The sequence below is a fragment of the Ictidomys tridecemlineatus genome, chromosome X, assembly GCF_052094955.1.
Source record: "Ictidomys tridecemlineatus isolate mIctTri1 chromosome X, mIctTri1.hap1, whole genome shotgun sequence".
Lineage (NCBI taxonomy): Eukaryota > Metazoa > Chordata > Mammalia > Rodentia > Sciuridae > Ictidomys > Ictidomys tridecemlineatus.
Genome location: NC_135493.1, coordinates 37,822,600 through 37,847,818, shown reverse-complemented (window position 1 = coordinate 37,847,818; position 25,219 = coordinate 37,822,600). Strand labels below are relative to the sequence as shown.

The window sequence follows — 25,219 nt, the reverse complement described above, 5'->3', positions numbered from 1 at the left end:
TTGCTGCAATCAGTTGGTCAGTTGAGTGGGCTGTAGGTCAGTGTTAACCTGATCAGTTGTCCTGGTGCTCGGCCAGGTAGTTTCTGGATTTTCCCTAAATTACTCATTTCTCAAGACAATCTCATATGCTCCACATTGAACCAGAATTTCTGAGCATGGGGCCTGGAATATTTAGCAAGAGCCCCAAGAGAATCTGGTTTGCACTGAGGTATGTGAACGGCTACTTCTAAGGTGTGTATAAGAGCTTCAGAATGTTTGGCACTTTCAATGTTGGGTGCCCTACTGAATGAAGACCCCAGGAATTTTCTCAAATGATCCATGGAGGCAACTGAAAAAGCATGGGGGGTGCTGTTTCAAAAGCACAAAGGGAATTTGTCCATAGTCCTTTAGCTGCATTTAGGGAAGTCCAAAGATTACCCTGGAGTCACTTGTTCACAACCACTTTTGTAGACTTGTGAGTGACCCACATGCAAATATGTGCTGTTGGTGGGAGAAAAGGTCCTTCCCAGCTTCAGCCCTTAAAAAAATATGTGGCTGTAGTAGAAAAGGAGGATGGTCCCTTACCTTGTCCGTGCTTGTGTTTGTTATTGATGACAATCTGCACGATGGTCCCTGATCCTTGCTGGGAATCCATAAGAGCTCCTCGGTGACTCCTAGCCCCTGGAAAGCGAGACAGACTTCCAGCCTGTCGGTTTGGTGGAGGATCATGATGAGGGCGGTGGTAAGAATGTCTCTACAAAATGATAAGAACACATTTTGTACAAAAAAAATCCTCCAATGAAGTGGCACAGATTGAGTTAGATACATTAGATGGCATTTGATGATTCTGATTTTCAGTGATGGACTCAGATCTTAACTGCATGTTTCCCTATACCAACAGAAGTGAAAATGTGATCATCTGAAAGCAGCACTGGCAATGTCTGAGGTTTTTCTCTTTCCTTGCAGAAGATCAGACTAGATTCAGAAACAAATTCCTGAGAGAAAAAAAACAACCAAAAAGGCTAAAAGTGTCTTTCCTGACCCTCAGACTCTTAAATTTTCCAGTTTCAGGGTTAAGATAGTAGTCCACAACACACAGCAGAGGTGATGAAGTGCACAGGATAAGTCTAAAATGCTGTGCAAATTAGGAGAAGAAAGAGAGCTGCTACTCAGGAGGGTTTTCGACCTGGGCCATGACGGGTGGGTAGACTTTTTACAGGCAGTTTCTGGGGAAAATTCCAGGCAGAGGTTTCCAAGTTGAGAAGGTGTAGCAGAGAACATAGAGTCCATAAAAGGGAACAGTTGAAGGATAACATTCCAAATGGGGGTTGGTGCTGGATCATGGAGGACTTTAAATGACAAGCTAAGGGGTGAGGACTTTATTTGGTAAACGATAGAGGTGGGAGTGTAAAACCATTTGGAGGAATTTTTTTTAAATGAGAGAAATAACTTGATTACAACTGTGTTTCACAGCATTGAACTCTGATTATTTGTAGAGTAAACTAGAGAGGAGAAGGCAGGAATCAACTACAGTCTTAATAAGATATACTGAGACTGTAAACACAGGCAAAATGGCATAAAATCATACAGCAGGCCATTTTATAGACAGCACAAGACAGGATTACAATGTAAACTCCAGAGAGTCAAGGATTTTGTTTTGTTCACTGCTGCAATTCCAGTGCCTAGAATGGTGTTTACCATCTAGAAGGTGGTCATCCAATACCTGTTGAAAGAGAGAAACTATGATCCTTAGGAAAGCTCAGAGTCTTGTAGTATAAGTAATCTAAACATTCTTTGTTTGTGTATATGTGTGTGTGTGAGGACTGAAACCAGGGGCACTTTACTACTGAGCCACATCCCCAGCCCTTTTTATATTTTATATAGAGACAGGGTATTGCTAAGTTGCTTAGGGCCTTGCTAAGTTGTTGAGGCTGTCTTTGAACTTGTGATCCTCATGCCTCTTCCTCCCAAGTTGCTGAGATTACAGGCATGAGCCACCATGCCCAGCTCCAAGCATTGTTCTTTCATCAGGGGTTCAAGACATATGGTGAGCTCAGTATCCTGCTACCTACTCTTCTCCCAGGAGTTGAAGCAGGCTGTGAGTACAGGATGATACAATGCGAGAAGAATAGAACCTTAAGGTTTAAAGCCTTTAAGATAAATAACATTAACTGTTATGAGTGAAGGAGGGGAAAACCTATTTAAAAATCTTTCATAGGCAATTAAAAGGGAAAATCCTTATATTTAGTGATAGAAATAGCAGGGAATGTTGGGAAGATAGTTATGGGGTCCTTTGACCCCTCCATCCATTAAAAAATGATTTCAGTTATGTGCCACAGACACACATGTTGCAAATTTAGCTTTGGGAACTAATATTGCTCTCTTGGCAGGAGGAAGGAAGAGTGAACAGGAGATAGAGTAAGTGGACCTAGCCTTTTGAAAGAGAACATTATTATCTGTATCTAAAAAGAACTCATTCTGGTGCATTGTTATAAAAATTCACACACATCAAATGTTACAACGGTTTGTTATCATGCACATGAATAGGATTTTCAGTGCAAATATTTCTCATTCCCACAATGGCTCATATGTTTTTTTTTTCTGCCATAATCACTCACATTCCACAAAGGCCATTACAGATCGTTCTGTCCTTTCTGCAGTTTGGCAAAGTTTTGCCAAAGTAACACAGAGAAAGTTTGCCTGGTGGGTGTCCGACTGATGCTAAAAGAAAGGAGTTCAACAGGGAGAGAATTAGAGGGAAGGTCACTAACCCAGGAGAAGTTGCAAGTACAAGAAGTTCTCTGATTCATAATGGTGAGCACAAATTGAAAAGCTGTTCTTCAGCACCAGGAACTGGTAGGGTGAGAAAATGATTTTGAGACAAAAAAAAAAAAATCTCAAGGATTTTTACAGAGGCACTGATGTAGACTAGTAGTCTCTCACAATTTCACCTTGTTGTAGTTTGTTTTGCAAGTAGAGAAATTGAGGCCAGAGAGGCAATTTATTCAGGATGACAGTGAAGGTTGAGTTTTTAGAAATGGTAGGAGAGTAAGAATGGGCGGAAGCAGAGAGGATGGTGAACAGGAGGAAGAAGAAGTGGAGAAAGAATGGTCCACAAACATTTGGCTAAAAGCTGCTCCAGAAAGAACTTCTTTCAATATAGAGCTCTTTCAGCTATAGTGTTCACAACCACTGGTTCTCCAACTTGGCTGCACAGTAGAATCGACTGAGGAGCTGTAAAAATACTGAATAATATGAACATGGCATAATAAATCCAACTATTAGGTTTAATTATAATGTACTAATAAAACTTTTTTTTTAAATGCTAGTACCTGGATCCTAATTCCGGAGACTCTGAAGTAACTGGTCTGAAGTGAGGCCTGGGCATTAGGATTTTTCTATAAACCTCAGGAGTTTAAAGCCAAGATGGAGAATCACTTACATATGGATTTTCTGTTTGGGGTCAGGGGTGAGTAGTGATGGTGTGTGGTTTTGATTTAATGGTTCTTTTTTGAGTTTTTCTTCTATACAAATGAAAAAGTCTTATCAAGGGCCATTCTGACTTTGTAACTTTGAGTGAAGGAGGAAAGACGTTAACACCTTGGAGTTGTAAGTGAAACTGTGGCTTATCATAGAAGTCAGTTGCAATTAGGCAACGTGCAGAGGCTGCTTGAGAGAACAGGTCAAAATCAGTTTGTTAGAAATTACCATCAAGCTATGCTTTGTTGTATTTTGCTCAATATTTTGGTATGTCTGGTTTACTGACTTGAAGGACTGAAAAAAATTTTAGGTTTTTGAAATGGCTCTAAAACAGTTATTTTCTGGTGTTGGAAAATACCCTCCACTGTAAAGGCTCCCCAGGATTTTTTTCTTCACTTTTCTCAGGTTTAAGACATAATAGTTGGGAAAATATGGGTCAGGGATGGATGGAGAAAGATCAATTAATAAGTACTAAGTTTGAATAGTAAGTACTAAGTTACAGTTGGATAAGAGAAAGACATTTTGGCTGGGCACAGTAGTATGCTGGGAGGCTAAGGCAGGAGGATCACAAGGTTGAGACCAGCCTCATCAATTTTGCAAGACCCTGTCTCAAAATAAAAAAATAAAATAAAAAGGGCTGTAGGATATAATTCAGTGAAAAACTAACCCTGGGATTACAATAATGTACCATTTTTTTCAAAACCTAAAAGAAAGGATATTGAATGTTTTCACAATTACTAAATGATATATATTTGAGAAGTTAGATATGTTTAACATGATTTAAACGTTATACAATGTATATATGTATCAAAACATCACATGGTATATGTATAATTTTTATTTTTGTATAATTTTTATATATCAGGTAATTTCTAAAAAGATGTAAAGGTTTTCTTGTCAGAGACAGGAGAACATCTGAGTCCAGAAAGGGCCTTTGCAGTGGTATCTTTGTACTATAGATTTGTAAGATGTTATCTTGGGGTAAAAAGTGGGCAAAGGGCATACAGATCTCTCTGTATTATCTCTTACAATTGCCAGTGAATCTATAGTTATCTTAAAAGAAAAATCTTTAATTTAAAAAGTGTTTTCAGAAAGTATTCTAATCCACATAGCCATAAAAGTATTATATTCTAGTCACTACTAACCTACAATAATCCCTGGCTGGAAGACACTTAGGCCAGTTTTCTTCTTAAACCACTTTTCTGACAATGTGGATGAGACCTGGATTTTTACCTCTTTTATGTTGTTTCTATTCCAAACTCCTTTTCTTTTTGAATAGCAAATTTCAGTGCAATTAACTGGGGGACAAAAATCAATCTGGCTGTTGTCCAAAAGAAAATCATGCCTGCTTTCATGTTTTAGCTTTCCACTCCTTGCCTCCTTTTCCTTCCTCACATCGCATGAGCATGCTCATGCTCATACACACACACACACACATACACACACACACACACACACACATACACACACATACACATACACACACACACACATCCCACTTTGTCCAGTGGCATAATGACCAATTTATGTAAAATTATGACCTGGAAGTAAAACAAAAACGGTTTCAGGTTTTTACAAAGGAGACACATTTGAACCACTGCTTCCTCTTCCTATTCACTTCATAAAACTTGGTAACCTGATGGTTTTCAGCCTACTTAGCAAAATAAACCAATCAGCTGTGTTTCTGTGGAACTGAGGTTTTGATAATTCACCATAAAATAGGAACAGTCTACTGGATAGAAAAAACGTTTTGGGAGCTGCCTTTTTGTTTTATCCCAGTGCAAGAAGTTGAGCCTGCAAAGGATATTCAAAAAGGATTCTCTTATCTTTTTACATTAGGCTGGGAAAAAGAAAATACCAAATTTAAAGAATTTCTCTCTGCCTTGAGACAAACTTATGTGCATTAAAATCAATGAAAAACCCCATTTCTACTCCAGCCCTCCCTCACGTACATTTCATTGCACCTTCCACAGCCATTCATTCAACATGAATTTATTGGGTGCGTGCTATGCACCAGGTGTATATTTTTCATTACTACAGATGATATTTATTATTCAAATCATATCCCATAATATCTATGCACTTTAGAACAAAGAAAAATATTTACTTATAATAAAGTGGAACCATCTGGCCATTTTATTCTGCCATTCCCAAATGTTTGTAACTCCTTTGAAAATCAATAACTATCTCAAGGTCCTGCATTCTATACATAACCTCTTTTGCTAGAAGAAGTCCTAGATGAAGTCTTTCCCTATCATAAACAGTTTAGAAAAATATTAAATCTGAAAGACCAGAGATGAGGTTTGTGTACAGCATAAAATAAAGTCAAGAAGAAAGGGTAATTAATAGCATTACCAGAACAACCAGTAAGGTGATCACAGTGCTTACCATGAACCCTAATAATTTCAGGTGACTGGGCCATAAATTTGGTTTGGAATGACATCTGATTCACAGCCACTACTTTAGCTACTCAGCTTCCTACCACAATAACAAAAATTCGGGGCTGAGATAAAGAGGGCATTCACACAGAAAACTGAGACTGATCCCATTTCCTGCCATGATCTGGAAGACTATCTTACTGTTATGGTTTATCAGATATGAGGTATCTTACAAAACCTCACATGTGATACAATGCAAAAGAGCTTAAAGTGAAATGATTGGGTTATGAGTGTCTTAACCTAATCACACTTAGTCTTAATGTAATCAGTGCACTGATCCCCTGAAAGGGATTAAGTGAGTGGTAACTATAGACAGGTAGGGTATGGCTGGAAGAGGTGGGTCATTGGGGGCATATCTTCAGGGTTTATATTTTGTTGTGATGAGAGCTCTCTCCCCCTGCCCCTGCTTTATGAACCATGTCCTAAGCTGCTTTCCTCCTCCACATTTTTTTTTCACCATGATGTCCTGTCTTGCCTTGGGCCCAGAGTGGTACAGCTGGCCATATAATGACTAAGACCTCTGAAATTATGATCCCACCCCCCAATTTTCCTCCTCTAAAATTGTTCTTGTTAGGTCTTTTGGTCATGATGGTGAAAAAGCTGACTAAAATGCTCACTGTAAAACAAATACAACTGGATGGAGAAAAGCTTTCCTCAAGATCTATATTAAATGGCAAATGGGGAAGCCCACCCTGTCCTGTGGGATGTTGCTTTTTTGAGATATCCAGAGGATCATTCTCCACTCCTGCCATAGTCCTTCTATATTCACTCAGAGACATCAATGCCTAGTAAACAATATCACTGGAGAAAAATGCAAATAGAAAGTATTTAATCTCACTGCTCAGGCTTTGGGTTGGGTGTTGGCAAGCAGGGGGCATGTAAATTAGATGTGATCCATGTGATGACCAGGAAGCACAGACTCAGCAACACTGTGATGTTTGTATTGGTCATTTGATTACAAAAAATCTTGACCCTTTCCTCACACCCTCACTATCCTCAGGTGTGCTCTATAATTCCCTAGGCTCCTATCTTACCTCCAATGCTTGCTGAGAACTGGTTCCTAAGGCTTTAGAAAATTAAATTTTATGCATTACAAAACTAATTCATGCTTATGGAAAAAGCATCAAATAATATAGAAGACAAAGTAAAAAGATAAATTTTACCAAGCCTCCCATTCTTCCTGTTCATTTCTACACTTCTATGATTACCATTCTTAACATGTTGGTATGTGGTCTTCCAAATCTTTTTTTTTTCTTTTCTTTTTTTAATTTGTTCCTTTTAGATATACATAACAGTACAGTGTATTTTGACATATTATAAATACATGGAGTATAACATAGATTCTTATTAGAATCCCTTTCTTGTGGTTATACATGATGTGGTGTTTCACTGGTGTCCAAATCTTTTTTACATTCATTTATATACATGCACACACAATTTTATGTAAGGAAAACACCTTGTTTTGTTAGATAATATGTCTCGGAGTTATCTCCCCTTGACTATATTTATATATACTGCATATACCCATAGATTCAGTGTATTTAACCACACTATTATTAATAGATGTTTAAGTTACTCCATTCTTTTTTATGAAAACAATGCTGAAATGAATGTCCCTGTACACTTTATGAATAGGGTGCAGTGAACACATTTATGTAAGTCCCTTCTGAATCAGAACATCTCCTTTTCAGACACTAAGAACTTAGAAGTGTTAACTCTTCTTACACATACATTTTTGTAAAGGGGTTCTATTTTGTTAATTATTTCAAAATACTACAAAGGAACAAAAGATAATATTACTGTATGTAGAAAGATGTTTACTTGTGTGGTTTATTCTAAGATTAGCAGTGATAGCAGAAATGAGATGCTACAGGGTGAAGGGAGGAGAAACTGGCCCTCATCTTTCCTTTATTTTAAACATCTGATTGAGAGCCTTAAGGCTTATGGAAAGATTTATATGAACAAGTCCAAATTGATCCAAAAAATTCCATCAAAAGGATGGAATGGGCTACTTTACAATCACACAGAAGATGCTCGTTGTTGAGGATGGGGTAATGACTTGCCTTCTTTACAGGGGACATAAAGATTTGGAGAATCATCCTGAAAGGGTATAAACTTCTGATATAGATGAAGGGCTGTGGTTTCTTTGTGTTTGTATCCTGGCCTCAGTTAACAATTATACAGTGTACCTAAATGGTTATAGGTTGGTGATGATGATGTGCTAATTTCTGAGGAAAAAGAAGAAAACTGGTGTTAAAAAAGGACCCCCCCTTTTTTTTTTTTGGATTTGCTGGGATAGTAGCCACAAGGAAAGGAAAGCTTGGCTGTGGAGTACTGAATTATTTGAGCTATTCACACTTACTGCTTCTCTGTTGGCAGGTTGCCGGAAGATATCACCATCAGAATGTTCCCACGACAATTCTCCATCCCCTGTTTATTAAAAAGGAATAAAGAAAAAATAATACATACATAGAAGGGAAAACTATCACCCTTGTGACCCCAAACATTTTTGGTAGTATGATTCCAAAGTTCTCAAGACGTTTTAGCTCTTGTGGCTACCCTTCAAGAAACAGTACTGAAGGATTTCTCTGGGTGTGCCTCATGGTTCAAAACAACTCTGAAGAAAGCTACCACTTTCTAAATAGATCATCTAGCAACATTATCGTGAGTTTGGAAAATAAAAGGGAAAATAATCACTTTCCATGTAATATCATTGTCACTTTTGCTTATTATTCCAGTGACAGTTTAGTATTTTACAGGTCATATTTAATTTGTGTTTAAACTAGCCTTACACAATGAGTTTTCAGAATTTGGTCTGTCTTGATTTGTTCAGTTCACTATTATGTCTCTGAGAAGGTATAAGCTTATTTGAAAGTTAAGATAAAACTTGCTGTGATTACAGTATTTACATAACAAATATCCAGAATGCTCTCATCTATTTTTGCCTGACACAATTTTCTCTAGGTCTAATATGGCCCAGTTTTTGAACAGCAAATGCCTATCATTGCTGTCTTCCAGAGTAAGTGCTTTTAACAGGAGGATTCTACTTTAAGCATTGAGAGCAACAAACATGCAACAGATATGAATATTCCTTAGCTGACTGAAGGTCAAAACAATAGGTTAATTTCCAAGAACCTTGTTTTATCTATGACCAAACAAACAGATGGGAAATGGTCTTAGAGATGGTCTTACAGATCTTTTCACCACTCTAAATAAGTACTATATAAATTATACATATGGCTGAAGTTAAACACAATATTCAATCAGATATTTTGTGGGATAACAAGAAATATGCAAAAGTATGATTTAAATTTTTCTTTTCTAATTAATCTCTCAAGCCTTTAAAAACCTAAAACTAAATATTATTTAGTTAATGGTTCAATCATTGTTCAATAAACTGTTAGGGAAATTTATGCAATATCATTGGCTTTAAAGGACTTGAAAAATACCTGAAAATTAGTTTGATGGCAATAATATTATCAAGTAGTCTCTTGTTACAAAGTATAGATTTAACCTTTCATAATTCAAAGATAATCTTATGGAAAACAATGATGAATTTTGAAGACTTAATTGTGAATGCTAATCTTCCTAAAATACAGCTTTGATTGTATAATCATATCATTCTCTGATCAAAACCCTAAGTAAGTCCCCATCCAAGACTCTCTACAATCAGCCCCTACTTCATCTTTATTGAATACCTACCTTCTATCCAATTACCTCAGCTACTCTACAATGGGAACCATTTGACCTCATTGTTTCTCATTAAATATGTTTAAATTAAATATTAAATATTAAATTAAATATTAAATATGTTTCTCATTAAATATTAGCTCATGTTCTTTTCCCACCCCTCCTCCTTTTATTTCTTTTTAAAAATATTGTTAGTTATATATGGACACAATATTTTTATTTTGTTTATTTTTATGTGGTATGAGGATCGAACCCAGTGCCTCACATGTGTGAGGCAAGTGTTCTACCACTACCTAGTGCCACAACCCTAGACCTTTTTCATTATTTTTTGAGACAAAGTCTCACCATGTTGCCCAGAAAAACTCCTGGACTCAAGTATTCCTCCCATTTTACTCTCCTGAGTAGCTGGGACTACAGGTGTGTACCACCTTAGCCAGCTCCTCTATGCCTATGAAAAGCAGTTATGATTTTCTTCCTCTACAAAGTTGTCCTCAGACACACATGTATTTCTGACTGCTTAAAAAACTTAGTGTTATGTAGCCTTAGAAATGTAGAAGATTTCAAGCATGACTTTGTTCAACAGATCCATTTAACAGATGGAAAAACCAAGGCTCAGAGAGGAGAAGTAGCCATTTACAATCAAATCTTTAACAGTACCTGAAACATAGTAAACAGTCAATACTTGGCAAATGATTAAAGCGGGAGGCTTTTTTGATCAACCTAATAAAATTCAAACCCACATCTGATTTTTTAAAATTCCTTCTTATTGCTCTTTCTCCTTAGAACTTGTCACTATCTTACATTTTACATATGTTATTGTTTACTGTCCTTTTTTGACATTAGAATCTTCATGAGAACAAGGACTTTGGTCTGTACTTTTTATTGATATAATACAAGTACATTGAACAGTGATGGGCACATAGTTGATACTTATTCAATATTTGTTGAATGAATGAATACTAAAACATTATAAATATTTTGTGCTACTAAATGTTTACCATGTCTGCCTTATCTCCCTGAGTAGAGTATAAATTCCTTGAAATGAGAGACCATGTTTTAGAACATCTCTATTTCCCCTCAATCACTACTTCCTTAAGGGTGGTCCCTACATGACCACATCAATGTTTATAGAAGCTCAATTCACAATAGCTAAGCTATGGAACAAACCTAGGCATCTTTCAACAGATGAATGGATAAAGAAAATGTGGTATACATATCCAATAGAATATTACTCGGCTATAAAGAAGAATAAAATTTTGGCATTTGCTGGTAAATGGATAAAACTAGAGACTATCATGCTATGTGAAATAAGCCAGTCACCCACCCCCGAAAAGATCAAATGTTGTCTCTGATATGTGGATGCTAATACACAATAAGGCTGGAGAAGTATAGAAGGTTCTTGCATTAGACAAAAGGGAAATGAAGGAAAGGGATGGGGGATGGAAATAGGAAAGACAGTAGAATGTACCGGACATAATTTCCTATGTTCATATATCAATACACAAGCAGTGTAACTCCACATCATGTACAACCAAAATAATTGGAAGTTTTACTGCATGTATATATAATATGTCAAAATACACTATACTGCCATGTATAAATAAAAAGAGAAAATTTAAAAAAGTGTGGTCCCTAGACCAGAGCATAAACATCAGTTGGAAATTTGTTAAAAATATAAAGTTTGGACCCCACAATACTGTGTCAGAAACTCTGGGGTAGAGCCAGTGATTTGGGTTTTGATAAGCTCTCCAGGGGATTCTGATGCATGCAGGAGTTTGAGCATAACTGTACTGGAGAATTGGCATATTGCTGGGTACATATCAGGTTCTCAATGTATGTACTGAATTAAACTGCAGTCAAAAAAATAAAAACAGAATTAAGTTTCTGGGCAGTCCACTCTCCTCTTCCTGGTTATTTCATATCTGAGGCAGACAAAGACTGCATGAAGACGTAGGAGAAACTTTGACTATGCATTGTAAGAGTGAAGATTACAACCTTTGGTTGTAACTAGAAAATGATGCCCATGAGTCCGTTAACATGCATTAAATGCCATATATTTGGAATGCCTGATATTGGCAGGAGGAGGACAGAAATCAGGCTGGGCTCTTGCACTCAAGATATGTACACCATGATTGGAGGTGACAGGAAACCAATATAGGAAACAGCCTCAAAACACAGGCAGATCATCAACTGGAAATAAAATTGGAATATGCATGCTTAGGAAATATTGAATAGGAAGATAAGCAGTCCGATATAATTGCAGAAATCTTCCTAACAGATCTAAGCCCCATTGTTAGAAGTAGATGTTGCAGGGCATAAATGGACAGCAATGTTGGGCAGAAAGTATGTCTTCTGAATAGAATGACATTTGCAAAGAATCAGAGCTTTGGAAATAGAAGTCATATACTGGAGGTAGAAGGCAAATTGTGGCTTGAGCAGAAACTAGATGTGAAAACAAGAGAAATGGGCTGTTAACTGCATGGGACAGAGAATGCAGGGAGAAGGAAGGAGAGAATGGGGTGGGCTGTTGAGATAAACAGGGGTAGTAAAAATCACCACATGGATTTAAAAAATAAGCTCAAGAATTCACATTTGCTCCTGTTATCAATTTTTAGGTAGGGATTCTTATGGTAAAAACAGAGTTTGGCAATGAAATGTAGACTAGTCAGGGAGCAAGTGGAATCTGGAAAGCCAACCAGGAGGCTGCCACAGTAATAGGTAATAGGCCATGAACATCTCCACAATAGTAGTGAGGAAGGGTTGATTCAAACTACTGCAGATAAGAAAAGTATAAGAACCTGATGGAGGATCTGATCACAGAGGAGAAAGGCAGAGAAGAAAACAGTATAAAATAACCTAGGGGTTGCAAATCTGGAAAGTTGGAAACTACCCTTGACAGTGATTGAGTAGGGATAAACTTAGATTTACTTGTCCCATTTTAGCTGGCAGTGGTGGGTCTGAGCCAAATGAAAATAGACTAGAGAAAAGATTAGAAACCAGGAAAGATTTAGCAGCAAATGGCAAAATGAAATGTAAAAGCTATAGGATGTGGCTTCAAGCCTAATTTAAGTAGCTAAAAGAAAGAAAACAAATTACCAAAGAAAAATCATACAATAGCTCTCTTCATCAAATGCCCTTTTTAAGTCTAGATTTCATGATTGGTATTGACACAAAATGTTTACATAGTATGGCCTTCTCAGAAGTTCAATTTAGTACATTTAGACAATGGAGTTTTAAAAAGGACTTTTAAGTTAAATAGTGTCTTTAAGTACTTATAATCTAGTCAGAATGTTGAAGCATTGTAGACTCATATAGTGTCTGTTACTAGTTAGCAGGATGGTAAGATGGCAAAACAATTAGGCAAGTCTGTATCAAGTATGGGAGCAGAAGATTAATACCCTGAAATGAAGGAAAGGGATGGGGAGGGGAATAGGAAAGACAGTAGAATTAATTGAACATAACTTTTCTAGCCTTGTATTTCAATATATGACCAGGGTAACTCTGTATCATATTCAACCACAAGAGTGGGATCCTAAATAGAATAAGTTATACTCTATGTATGTATAATTTGCCAAAATACATTATCCTGTCATTTATAACTAAAAAGAACAAATACAAAAATGAAAAATAAGATTAATACCCTGTGACACAATTCAGATGAATTTGGCACAATCTATATTTGAAAACCTGAGCACTTTTATATAAATTGAAACAATTTTACTCATTAAAACCACTAGAGCTATTACTTTTGAACACACACACACACACACACACACACACACACACACTCACGCGTGCGCGCGTGCGCCATCTCTTAGGAACCGATGAAATTTCTGTTACCTTTGAGCTTTTGAAGTCATTAAAGGACATTATCTAAGAATGGATGTTTTGTTAAGTAACACCTGAAGGTTCCAATATTTTAGTTATCCTATTTAAATTTAAACTATGGTCATACTGAAATGATCTTCTCAGATGTTTACACTTTTTATGCATATGAATGGCTCTCTAGACCTGGGTAGTATCTGTCTGGATAGCTGAAAATAGGTACTGTATGTCAATTTATTATCTTCGACATTATATCTTGAAAAAAAAAGCACAAACACCCTAAAAACCCTGTTTATTTGCTTTTTTTCTGATTCACTGGACAATTTTTCTTGAGTGAGATGAAACCTCTTTCTTTCAGCCAAGGCTTTTTGTAAAAAAACAGTGATTCTAATGGAGACAGATGGATTCTAGTTAATTCCGAGAAGCAACAAGATGTAATTTTAACCAATTTTTTAAACCAAAATGAAAAACAACTCTAGTGTACTGTATGTCAAACAATATTCATTTAACCTTAAAAGCCACATGTGTTGTTTATTCAAACCTCAATTATACTCTGAGTGGTACCCTATGGGGCTGGAATGGCTTGGCTTTTTGGTAATGGGAGAAATGGAGAACAAGTATTTGAAAAGTGGTCAAAATCTAAGCTGAAATTCAGACTGTTTATAACTCCCATGGCTTACATTAATCTCTGGTTGGCTCAAGCAGGTCAGGAAAGTAATTCCTGTGCTCTCAAAATGACCAAGTGTACAGTGAGATTCTAAGATGCCCACGAAGATAAGCCTTAGACAGCAAAACTACGCCAGCATGTGGCCACTTCTGAACCACACAAGACAACATAAATAGGACAGCTATAGGGCCTGATTTATTTGGGATAACTTAGTTTTATCGCCTATTTTTTTCTGACAGGCATAATTATTAAGATTTCCCTCTTGCCTTCAAAAGCATCTTGGTTTGGATGGTAAACTACTTAGTCATTCCAACCAGAAAGCAAATAGAAATGAAATGAATCCTCAAGACAGTAGAGTGATCTTTTCATTTTCAGAGGAATCAGTTGAAATCAGCAGAATTAGAGCAAATAGTGAAAGTCTTTTGAGGAAAAGTGAAAGAGAACAGAGAGGAAGAAAGAAACCCATCATGAAATCTCCACCTACCATGTTCCAGGTTCTACATGAGGGCACTTTATTTGCCAATACTCAGTAATTGAGCTGGAGATGAAGGAGCAGGTGGAAGCAAATGCCCTCAGGGTGCCCCTGCCAATCATCTAACTTTACAAATTCTGCTAGGAGGAAGCAAGCACACTGAAACTTGTGGGAAGCTTTAATGGACGCTGGAATAAGTTTCTTTCTTTATAGAAATAATTATATGCATATAGTAGTATAAGAAGTCTTCCAGTATCTTGTAAGTGGACAGTCATTTTTTTAGAATATACTTTATGGTCAAATAAAGCATTTTATTATTTGGTTTGTCAATACAAACTCTAGCATTTTAAACAAAATATTTGCAGAAAAATACTAAGAAACAGAAAAGGGATAACTTCCTGCCAGAACTAGCAAGCCAAATCTGAAGTATTCAAAAGTATTTTTCCAAAAAATGAGAAATACTTAATATTTTTTAAAAAATGCACAAGGGAGAGAGAGAGAGAGAGTGTGTGTGTGTGTGTGTGTGCACGTGCGTGTGCGCGCACATGTGTGTGTAGGAGGGAATCAGAAGAGAGTAGAAAAACTACTAGCTGGCTGGTATCCATAACCTACCCTCTGCTTTTTCAATGGAGATATGACTAAACAGATCCAAGTTCATGGTTAGAAATGGAGTCTTTCCTTTCCAGAGTAGTCCCAATGTATCTGTTAAATTGTTACCATATTTTGCTCCTGGGAACACAGTCATCACAAAGACTGTCTCTTCCAGTGGCCCTGATGAAAACAGTTCCCCAAATTGCTTCAATATCCCCAAGTTGAGAGATGGTATATGTAATGATTACAAGAATGGACTGGAATGAGACAGCCTGGGTCCAATCCTGGTTCTGCTACCTCCTCCTGCATGACTTTGAGCAAATGAATTAGCCTCTTTGTGCCTCAGTTTCCTTATTACTAAAATGAGAGACAATAATTGTTCCCTTACCTGGTTAGGATGATCAAATGAACTTGTGTATACAAAGCACTTCGAACAGTGCCTGGTACACAGAAATTATCATGCAAGTATTGTCTGTAAGTATTATTCCCCATTACCTTTTCTCCCCTCCTTTCCTTCCAGTTCTTTATTCTCTTTTATCAAAAATAAGTTACACATGGGGAAAACCCAGCTTAAGGGACTTCCACAAATGTGATAGGTGTTTCACAGAGGAAAGAGTTTAGATTAAATAAATAAAGCCTGCTGCAAAGAGCAAAGTTATGCTTTCACATAGAAAGGAAATCATTTTGTTTCTAAACCATCAGAAGTCAGGGTCCTAGAGACACAGATACAACAATAATAGTTACAGAGATTCCTTCAGCTCAGACCTTTCTGGCTTATAGTCTCTCATAATTATGCTACTCATCTCTTCATTTTCATCTTTTCAGAAAAGGAGTTAGCATTTTAATTAAACCCTTTTCTCACTTGGCTAAAATGAGGCTTAAAAGGATAGGTATCTTCTTCATTGAGATGCGGTTCAATTTACATAGTTATAAAGTAGAGAGTTAAAAATTCCAAGTACCCAAATAAAATTGAGTCCTGTGCCACCACATCATAAGCTGAAAATAAAAAGCAGGACAGAGAAGGGAAAGTCAATGATCTATCCGTGCTTACGGCCTGGTCAACCTAGAAAAGAAAGAGTCAGTCATAAGGTCCTTCTTTGCATGAACATGGTGTTGACTTTCTGTCCTACCTGAAGAGGATTAGATTAATAGGTGGAAGTAGAGGACATGAATCTGGTTTTAATAGCCAAAGCAAAGCAGAACGTGGATGTAGTCATACTGGTTCCTTGCTTGTAAAACAACAACAACAACAACAACAACAACAATAAAAAACAAACAAACAGATAATCAACTTCCCTTTTCCTGGACTGGGGAGATCCAGAATTTGTAAGTTCTAGTGTGGGTAGTAGTCAAATATGATTCCTGTGCCTGACAGTACTCTTCTTTCTCATGATTCTTTCATCTGTTTTCACTGTTAGTCAACAAATCAGATTGATTCAATCTAAACTCATGAGTTCTGTTCTAAAGAGAGAAATGAGTACATACAATAGTGCGTTTCTGGGCAGTGATGCCATTCCTTGAAGTGATCAGAAAGACTAAGTCTGAAGAAAGAGTGGCTGTTAATACCTGCAAGGAAATAATTGCTGTGAAATGCTTCAAAAGAAATTCCTTATTTTTATTATAGAACCAGACTCATACACACACACACACACACACACACACACACACACACAAACACACACACACACACACACCCCTCCAACGTTATGAACAGGGTAGGGCATTATTGACCCTGATAGGAGATTCCAAATGGTCAATTGGGAATCATGGTTATCAATTTGTTAAGTTCAATATGAAAGTCAACACTATCCCATCCAGTCTGATGGATTCTCTGTCTAGGAAGAAATATTCTAGACATAAAAGACATGCGAAGAAGGAACATGATGACCTCAGAGGGGTGGAGGTCCTGGGATAGTCAGTAAGCATGTGGAGATGAATTCTGAGCACAAGGGATGGAGAGAGAATAAAAACAACACAGAAAGTTTCCATGGAAGAAGAACAATTCTACTTAGAATTTAGAAGAGGAGAGTTAGGCAAGGATGGAAAATCTCTAAGATGGTCCCCTTTTCTGAACATAAATGATTACTAATGGTGGTCAGACTATTTTGAAGCTTTGAAAAGATCCAAATATTTCAATATATTTTGAAGCACAGGTGAGAACATATTTACTCAAATTTGAGCTAATTTAAAAATATTTATTTTACTGTGGCAAGAACATTGAGGCATGATATTATACAGTAGATCTCTGTAACTTATTCATCTTGGAGGAATAAATGGGAATTGCTAGTCAAAAGGCACAAAGTTCAGCTATGCAAGATGAATTTTGATTTTAAGTAGTAATTCTTCTCAATAACAAGGTTTCTTTCCTATCATTATGACCAGGAGATGGTGATGTTTCTGCAGAAAATGTGGGTCAATACACAAAGGATTCAAAATTGATTTATTAAGCTCTACATTTGGAGATGCTGTTAGCTCTTCAGTTTTCTTTGATTTAAAAAATCTGAAAAATTTAGCAGATTTTTTGATGTTTAGAAAACAACAAAGTATTTCACACACCAATTCCCGAAGATTCAAGCCGAGGTTGCATCTGAGGTGCAATTTTTTTGTGTTTTCTGTTTTGGGAAACAGAAATCAAGAATTGCAAGTACAATAGAAGTTGTTTGATACTGAAAAATTACTTTTAAAAGGAGCTTCCACTTTCAATTACCTTGAAGGAGTTAGCAGAAATATCTCAATTTCATAAAAAGAGACCACAGCTCCGTCTTTGGGCTCACTTGAGTTGGGTTGGATTAAAAAAAAAAACTGTGTTTAGTCTTCTGCCTCCACTGAGAACCCTATCAAGAGCTTTCTGTGATTGTGACTCTCTTTGATTTTAGTGTATCCGTCAGCAAAATATATGTTTTTTCCTATAATAGGAGATACATTGGGAGACAAGATGGTCCTTTACTTACAGAGGTTCCCAAATGAGAAACCAAGGTACACAAAAAAGATGGCCAATATAAGAAAATATATTTAAATGCTAAATTCTATTGCTGTCGTTTGGATGTGTTTTTTCTTTAAGAGGTATTATTAATGCTTTTCTTGGTAGACTGGATTAGTTCTTGCAAGAGCAGGTTGTTATAAGCAGGTTAGTTCTTTTGTTCCCTTCCTCTCTTCCACAAATACTTGTTTCCCTTTCCACATTTTTGCTGCATGGAGTAGCAAGCATATGGTCCTCACCAGAAGCCTAGCAGATAGGGCAGCCCAATCTTAAGACTTCCAGGCTCCAAAACTCTGAGCCAAATAAAGCTGTTTATTTTATAAATTTCCCAATCTCAATTATTTTGTGATAGTGATAGAAAATGGACTGACTTGTATGAACTAGAGTAAGCTCTGAAGGTGGTCAAAGAAGGGGATCAATGAGGATTAGAGTGATCAGGCAGGGCAATTAGAAGAGGTAAAACTTCAGTTGGACTCTTCAAAGATGAATGAGATCTTAATTATGTAGGAGAGAGAAGAGGAACTTTTCCAAGCTTGTGGAGAATAGAGCTGAAGAGAAAGAAAATGGGGAGAAACATGACAAGTTATAGGATGAAGAGATGAGCCAGCCAAGAGCAGGTGTGTGTAGTGATGTTAAAGAAATGACGATGGGGGGGGGGAGAAATTAGGATGGGTAGTGGATTAAGGAATGACCTAACTGTTTTACAGATGATGCTTAAAAACAACCTGAAGGGGCTGAGGAAGTGGCTCTTTGGTAGAGTGCTTTCCTAGCATGTAGGAGACCTTGGGTTCATACCCCAGCACCAAAAACTAAAAAAAGAAAAAAATGCATGCACATTGCAAATGCATTCATCAAATTACCAGAATCACTTAGTAAAGATACACATCAAAGAAAGAAAGAAAGAAAGAAAGAAAGAAAGAAAGAAAGAAAGAAAGAAAGAAAGAAAGAAAGAAAGAAAGAAAACAAGCTGAAGAATTTAGATTGCATAATATGGTAAGAAATGGTAGTAGCTATAGTAAATCAACATGACCTAGTAGTTCCTTATGAAGAAAATTCCTTCAGTATTGTGAAGAACATACAACGTAGAAAAAATAGCATAGAGACAAGTGTAGCATGGAGGGGCTGCTGGTTTCCTAGTTGGATGATAAGTTGGGGATCCCAGGAATATAACACTGCTACCAGTTATATCTCTCCCCTTCCCTTCCATTCCATTCTCTTCCCTCTCTGCCACCTTGTATGTGTACTGGTGATTGAACACAGGGGCACTTAACCACTGTGACACATTCCCAGTTCTTTTTATTTTGAGACAGGGTCTCAGTTGTTTAGGGCCTCTCTAAGTTGCTGAGTCTGGCCTCAAACTTGCCATCTTCCTGACTCAGCCTCCAGAGTTACTGGGACTAGAGGCATAACCATTGCACTCAGCTTATCTCCTTAACTTTTGAGCCAGTCTTTCCTCACCTTGGAGAGGGTGAAGAAGAATGTGTGAGGCTGGAGTTGAGACTGGAGAGATAGTCCTAGGAGTCTTCTTTTACCTCTCTGTCTAGGATGGCCCCCCTCAATTACTGACTTTCACAAAACCTGCCCTTTGTGTTATATAGTACCATTGCAATTTTTGGTTTACTTATATCATTACATGCTAAATATCTGCATTCTCCACTAAAACTTCATTAGAGTCAGTTCCATGTCTGTTTTTGTCTACCATTGTCTCTCCAGCACTGGCACAGTACCAGCTACTTAGAGGTTACTTAACAAATGTCTGATGAATGAAAGAAAGTAGATATTTACCCTTGAGACTCTTTAAGCCTGAAGACAGAGAGAGAGACAGATGGGATGAAAGTGGTCCCCTGTGGTTGTGAGGGGGAGGTTGAGGCCTTGATGTGGAAAGATGGGTAGTGCAGTTACTCTCTGAGGAGTATCTGCCAATCCCGATGTGCTATATATGTCTCTCCTCCCCCTTTACTCTCTTGCACTAGGAGAGGCCTTTATGACCCTGCTAATGGACTAAAACAAAGTTGTGTGGGGGTTAAGAATTTGGGACTCCAGAGTCAGAGTAACTAGGTTCAAATTTTAGTTCTGACACTATCATGTACCTTTGGGCAAATCACATAGCTTCTCTGCCTATACTTTGTTGTCTGTAGAATGCAGATTAAAATAGATCGTACAATTGTGAAGATCAAATGAGTTATTGCATACATAAGTGCTTAGAATACCCCCTGGCACATAGTAAGTGCATATCATTTAGTATATATAGTGTACACACACACACACACACACACACACACACACACACACACACACGTGCGCGCGCGACTTTCAATATAGTCAATGACCTACCAAAATAATATTCCCTTGTCTATAATCAAGTATATAGTCTTCCTCTTTGCTTTGGCAAGATAGACAGAAGACAGGCAAGCAGAAATGATAAATGGTTGAGAGAAGCTGGGTGTGGGTTTGGGTTTGAGGCCTGCCTGCCCAGAATGTGGCAGCAGTACAATCTTTGAAGAGATCTGGTCTTCTGATAAAGTTTCCCTTAAGGTTCTAGTGGCCGTTTATGCTCTGCTTCCAGTTCAGATGAGGTTTGCTGAAGTGCCAGCAATGACATGTACCCTGCCAACACTCTCTTGAGTGTCCTAGCCTCACAGACATGTCTAAACAACCGAGGCTGGGTCTGAGATTCAATCCACATCTAGGATTGCTGTCTGATCCAGGGAGAAAGGCACAAATTAGTGTTTGGTGACAGTGCAGAGGGGCTTTTTCAATGGGGTCCTTTATATGAAGGTTTGCAAGTTCAGCACTCAAAAGGTTATTTCTTCTCCAGTATTTGGCCTGCAGTTAGGGTGGCCAGCACAGGGGAGAAGTGTCTGGGTTCCCTGCTGTGTGAGTAATATGCTTATACAAGATACACCTTTGTAAAAACATCATTTCAACAGAAAAAAATAACTAGGTACTTCAAAAATGAGAACTTCAAAGGAGTTTCAACCACATTATATACAACTGAAAGATGTAAAGAAATGGGAGGCACAGAAAAAACAACAAATTTTATAAAAGTGTAGGATTTAGTCTTTATAAGGAAAGATGAAAGGAAACGGTGTATTTAGGCTGGAGAAGAGATGGCAAAGGAAGAATTTAATGAATTGTGAAGTATATGAAGGGACAATACATGGTCAGGAAGAACTAGCTTTCATGTTCTGCTTCTGAGAACAAAATAAAGGGAAAGAAATGTAAATTGTAATAAGAGAACTGAAGATACTTAGTCTCAGGATCTGTTACCACAATGAATAGAAAGAAAGTTCTATGAGGCTTAAATACACAAAAAGACAAAGCTACTGGAAATTGAAGAGAGGATTCAGTTCTGTTAATTCCAGGTTAATAATTACCACTTCTTAAGCATTTTTACAGTTAAGAAATGCAAGTTTCTAATTGGAATAGCTTGTTTAATGTAACTGCATTGTCAAATCTATGCGTTTCTGACTTCAGAACCTATATCCTCTGCAATTCATTGTCTCTTGAATACAATAACATGTGTTTTCATTGTTTCCTTTTCTTTCTATTATTAATTATTCTTCAGTTTATATTTCACATATCCTTTACTCAAAACAAAATAATCTTAGCCTAAGAACTGTATTATAGTGACCAGCTGGTTATATTAACAGCCAGATGTGTGTTTCTGATCAGTATGGACTATTTTCCATTTGGGGAATACTCAAATTAAGTTGCAGAAAAAGATAAGAAAGCAGGTGAGGAATAAAACATCTATTTTTTTTTCCTGAGTGAAATGTAATAACAACACTGTGGTACAGATATATATTAACACATTTTAAGAAACAGGTTTGAAAAGACCTGGGTCCTTACCGAATGAAGCATAAATCGAATTAGGCCATAACTGAGTCTATGTTAACTTTTAAGTGCTAGGACAAATCGCATATTAAGAGCTTTGTAATGTTTTGAACAACCAATAAAAAAATAAATAAATAAAAATAAAGGAATGAGCATACACTGATAGCCAAAACTGGGTGAGTTATTTCAGAAAGAAATATTAACTGTTGGGTCCTAAAGTGGGATGGAGGAGGAAAAAAATCTAGGGAGCAAGACTAACAACAAATCATTTCCTATTGACTATGAATTGATACATAGTCAGTAACATCTTCCACCAATGCTATATGGTGGTTTGTTCTTCAAAGTTTCCTGAACTTGGAGTGGAGTCCCCCGTGTTGCAGCATTAAGAGGTGGTGTGGAACATGTATTGGAGGGATTGCTTTGGAAGGCATTAAAATAGTTTTCATGAGATCCTGGAAGCTCTCCAGATATGGTTGCTACAGATAAGCAAGCCTGACCTCTTCCCTACTCTCTTGCCTCTTGTCTAGAGGAGATGTGATCTTTACCTCTTGTATGTGGTCCACTATCATACCATTTGCTATGAGGTGATGCTGTCAGAGGGGCCCTCACCAGAGCTGGTGCTTGGACTTGCAACCTCCCAAATGGTGGGCTAAGTAAATCTCTTTTCTTTACAAACTTCCCAGCCTCAGGTATTTTGTTATAGTAATGACAGACTGATACAACAGTCAGTAAAAACAATAATTATATGCCATTTTAGTACTTTAGTATCTAATTCAAGTCCTGGGCAACCTTCTAGTAATCTTTCCAACCTAGTATGCAGTCATTTAAATAGCACCTACTCCATGCCTAGTGTAGTGGGGGAAATAAACATGAACCAGAAAGAATTGATGCCTTAAGAAATTTATACATTAATAGGGATGAGAGACACAGATATAGATAATAAACGACTAAGATGACAGGTGATAAATGCTACTGGAGAGACACAGGTTAAGTGCTAAGGGACTGTAAATGTAGAGGCAGATTTACTCTTAGCTTGCAGGATTAAAAAATGCTTTTAAGTAGTACAAAAATTAGGGATAGAGGTGGGAAGGCAGAGAAGAGAGAAAGGCCTTCCATATAGTGTTTATCAAAATATGTCTTGATGATGATTAACTTCATTAGTACCTAATTAGTGCTTTGGAGATAGGTCTTGAAGGTCTGGCAGGATCTTCATAGGCTGGAATGAAGGGAAATAATTTCCCACTAAGAGGCACCATTCCCTGCTCCCACTCTTAACTTACTGTACATGTGCAGTTTTTACATAAGCGGTCATTCTATCTCCTTTTCCTCCCAGTTCCTTATCATAAAATGGCCACCACTCATTCACCCCAAACTTGGTTACTATATGATTGGAATTAGACTACCTGACCAATCAGAAATCAATATTAGTTACTTTTCTATAGTTTATTTGGGTCTCAGACTTTTAACAGGCTGTTTCAGCACACTAAACTCAGATACATAACCATGGTTCCAGGTTATCTCCAGTTGGTTATGTGAGTTTTGGAATGTTTTCTCAAACTGATAGTCCATACACTACCATTCTTCATCAGAATGATGATACAATCTATCAGATTCCTGGGCCCCAGTCCAAGGCCACTAGATCAGAGTACCTGCAAATATGTTCCAGAGATATGAATTTCAACACATTGTCTAGGAAATTTTGAAGCAAAATAAAATTTGAGAAACATTAAAAGAGGGAAGAAAGAGCAAAAGTACAAAGGTAAGAAAGCACAAGAACAATATGAGTGAAACCTGAAGGGTATGAATGGAAGAATATTGGGCTGTAGAGGTAAATGGAAGCCAGACCAATGGGGGATTCCAGCATCAGAGTCAGGGGCTTAACATGTATTCTAGTGGCAATAGGCAACATATCTTTCAATGGCAGAGTATCATGGTTAAGAGCTCAAATCTTGAGCCAGGCTTCCAGAAGTCAGCTCTTAGCTCCTAGACTCACCAGTTACTTGACTTCATGTAAAGTTCTTAAGCTTTCTCTGCATTGGTTTCTTCATGTATAAAATGGTATAATAATAATAGGACTCACCTCATAGAATTGTCATGAGATTAAATGAGTTCATATATGTGAAATGCATAAAATTGGGAGTGGCACATAGTAAATATGATGTGTCAGCATAAAGACTTTCGAAAAGGCATGTAAAAAGGTTAAGGCTATCTTTGTGGAAGGTTAAGATGGCAATATAAGTCACCAGCTTTTCCTTGTTGAGCAAACCCTATATTTCCTCTAACTCATGTTTCTTAGCCTTGGCTGAACATTGGAATCACTTCCTCCTCCTCCTCTTGGTTGGGGCAGAAATCCACCAAGACAGTTCTGATTTGCACCCATAGTTGAGAATCAGTGTTCTAAGTATATTTCAAATCTGTCTCCTTTCCATTATTGACTCCTCACTATATGCATCACAATAACCTAGGTTCTTTTGTTGTGTTATATCACTTAAATTTCAGAACCATTTTTGAGATGGATACTAATGTTATCCTCACTTTAAAAGATTGTTTGGAAGGTTGAACAAAGTCATCTAGCTAGAAAGGAATAGGCAATTTGATTCCAGAGGCAGTTTGATTCCAGAGGCACCACTCAAAACCACCACTTGGTACTGTGTCCCCAGTCCAAACAGTCACCCTTTCACACTAGAGAGGTCACCTCCCTGGTCTCTCTACTTGCATTATTGCATCCCTCCATTTTAAAATGGAAATTACAGCCAGTGAAATCTTTGATACATTAACTGGATAATGCCACAATCTTGCTCAAAAATTTCCATTGATTTCCCATGTGCTTAAAAGCTGAAATTAAAACTTCTTCCCATGGCCTTCCAAGTCATGTATGGTCTCACTCATCTGTCCACCTCTCCAGCCTCATCTCGTTGTCCTGCCAGTTTCAACCACAATCACCATATTCCAGCCACAGTTGTCCTCAGGCTCATTGTATGCTCCAAGCTTCCCTACCTGGAGCCTTTAAACTTTTTTTCCCTCTGCCTGGAATACTCTTCCCCAGGCTCTTTACATGGATGGTTCCTTTCCATCTTTCAGATCTAAGCTTAAATGTCATCTAGTCAAAGGTCTTCCAGACCTGTTATTTCCTCAGTCCATTATTTCTTTAATAGTACTTATTTTGTTTACATTTGGATATTTATTCATGTATTTTTTATTATTTGCCTGAATGATAGAATGAGAGTTCCAGAAGAGCAAAGAAAATATTTGTGCTGCCA

General features: G+C 37.4%; 1 protein-coding gene across 4 annotated transcripts in view; it reads right to left on the bottom strand.

The window, feature by feature from the left end:
• Positions 1-25,219, bottom strand: part of Chrdl1 (chordin like 1) — a 112,317-nt gene that overhangs the window by 18,530 nt on the left and 68,568 nt on the right. For all 4 annotated transcript variants that reach the window (XM_013357738.4, XM_005323355.5, XM_005323354.5 and 1 more), the window contains exons 7-8: positions 8,260-8,327; positions 565-733 (exon numbers count right to left, since the gene is read on the bottom strand). In XM_013357738.4, the coding sequence (XP_013213192.1) occupies positions 565-733; positions 8,260-8,327 (237 nt within the window). The remainder of the gene's footprint in view (positions 1-564; positions 734-8,259; positions 8,328-25,219) is intronic.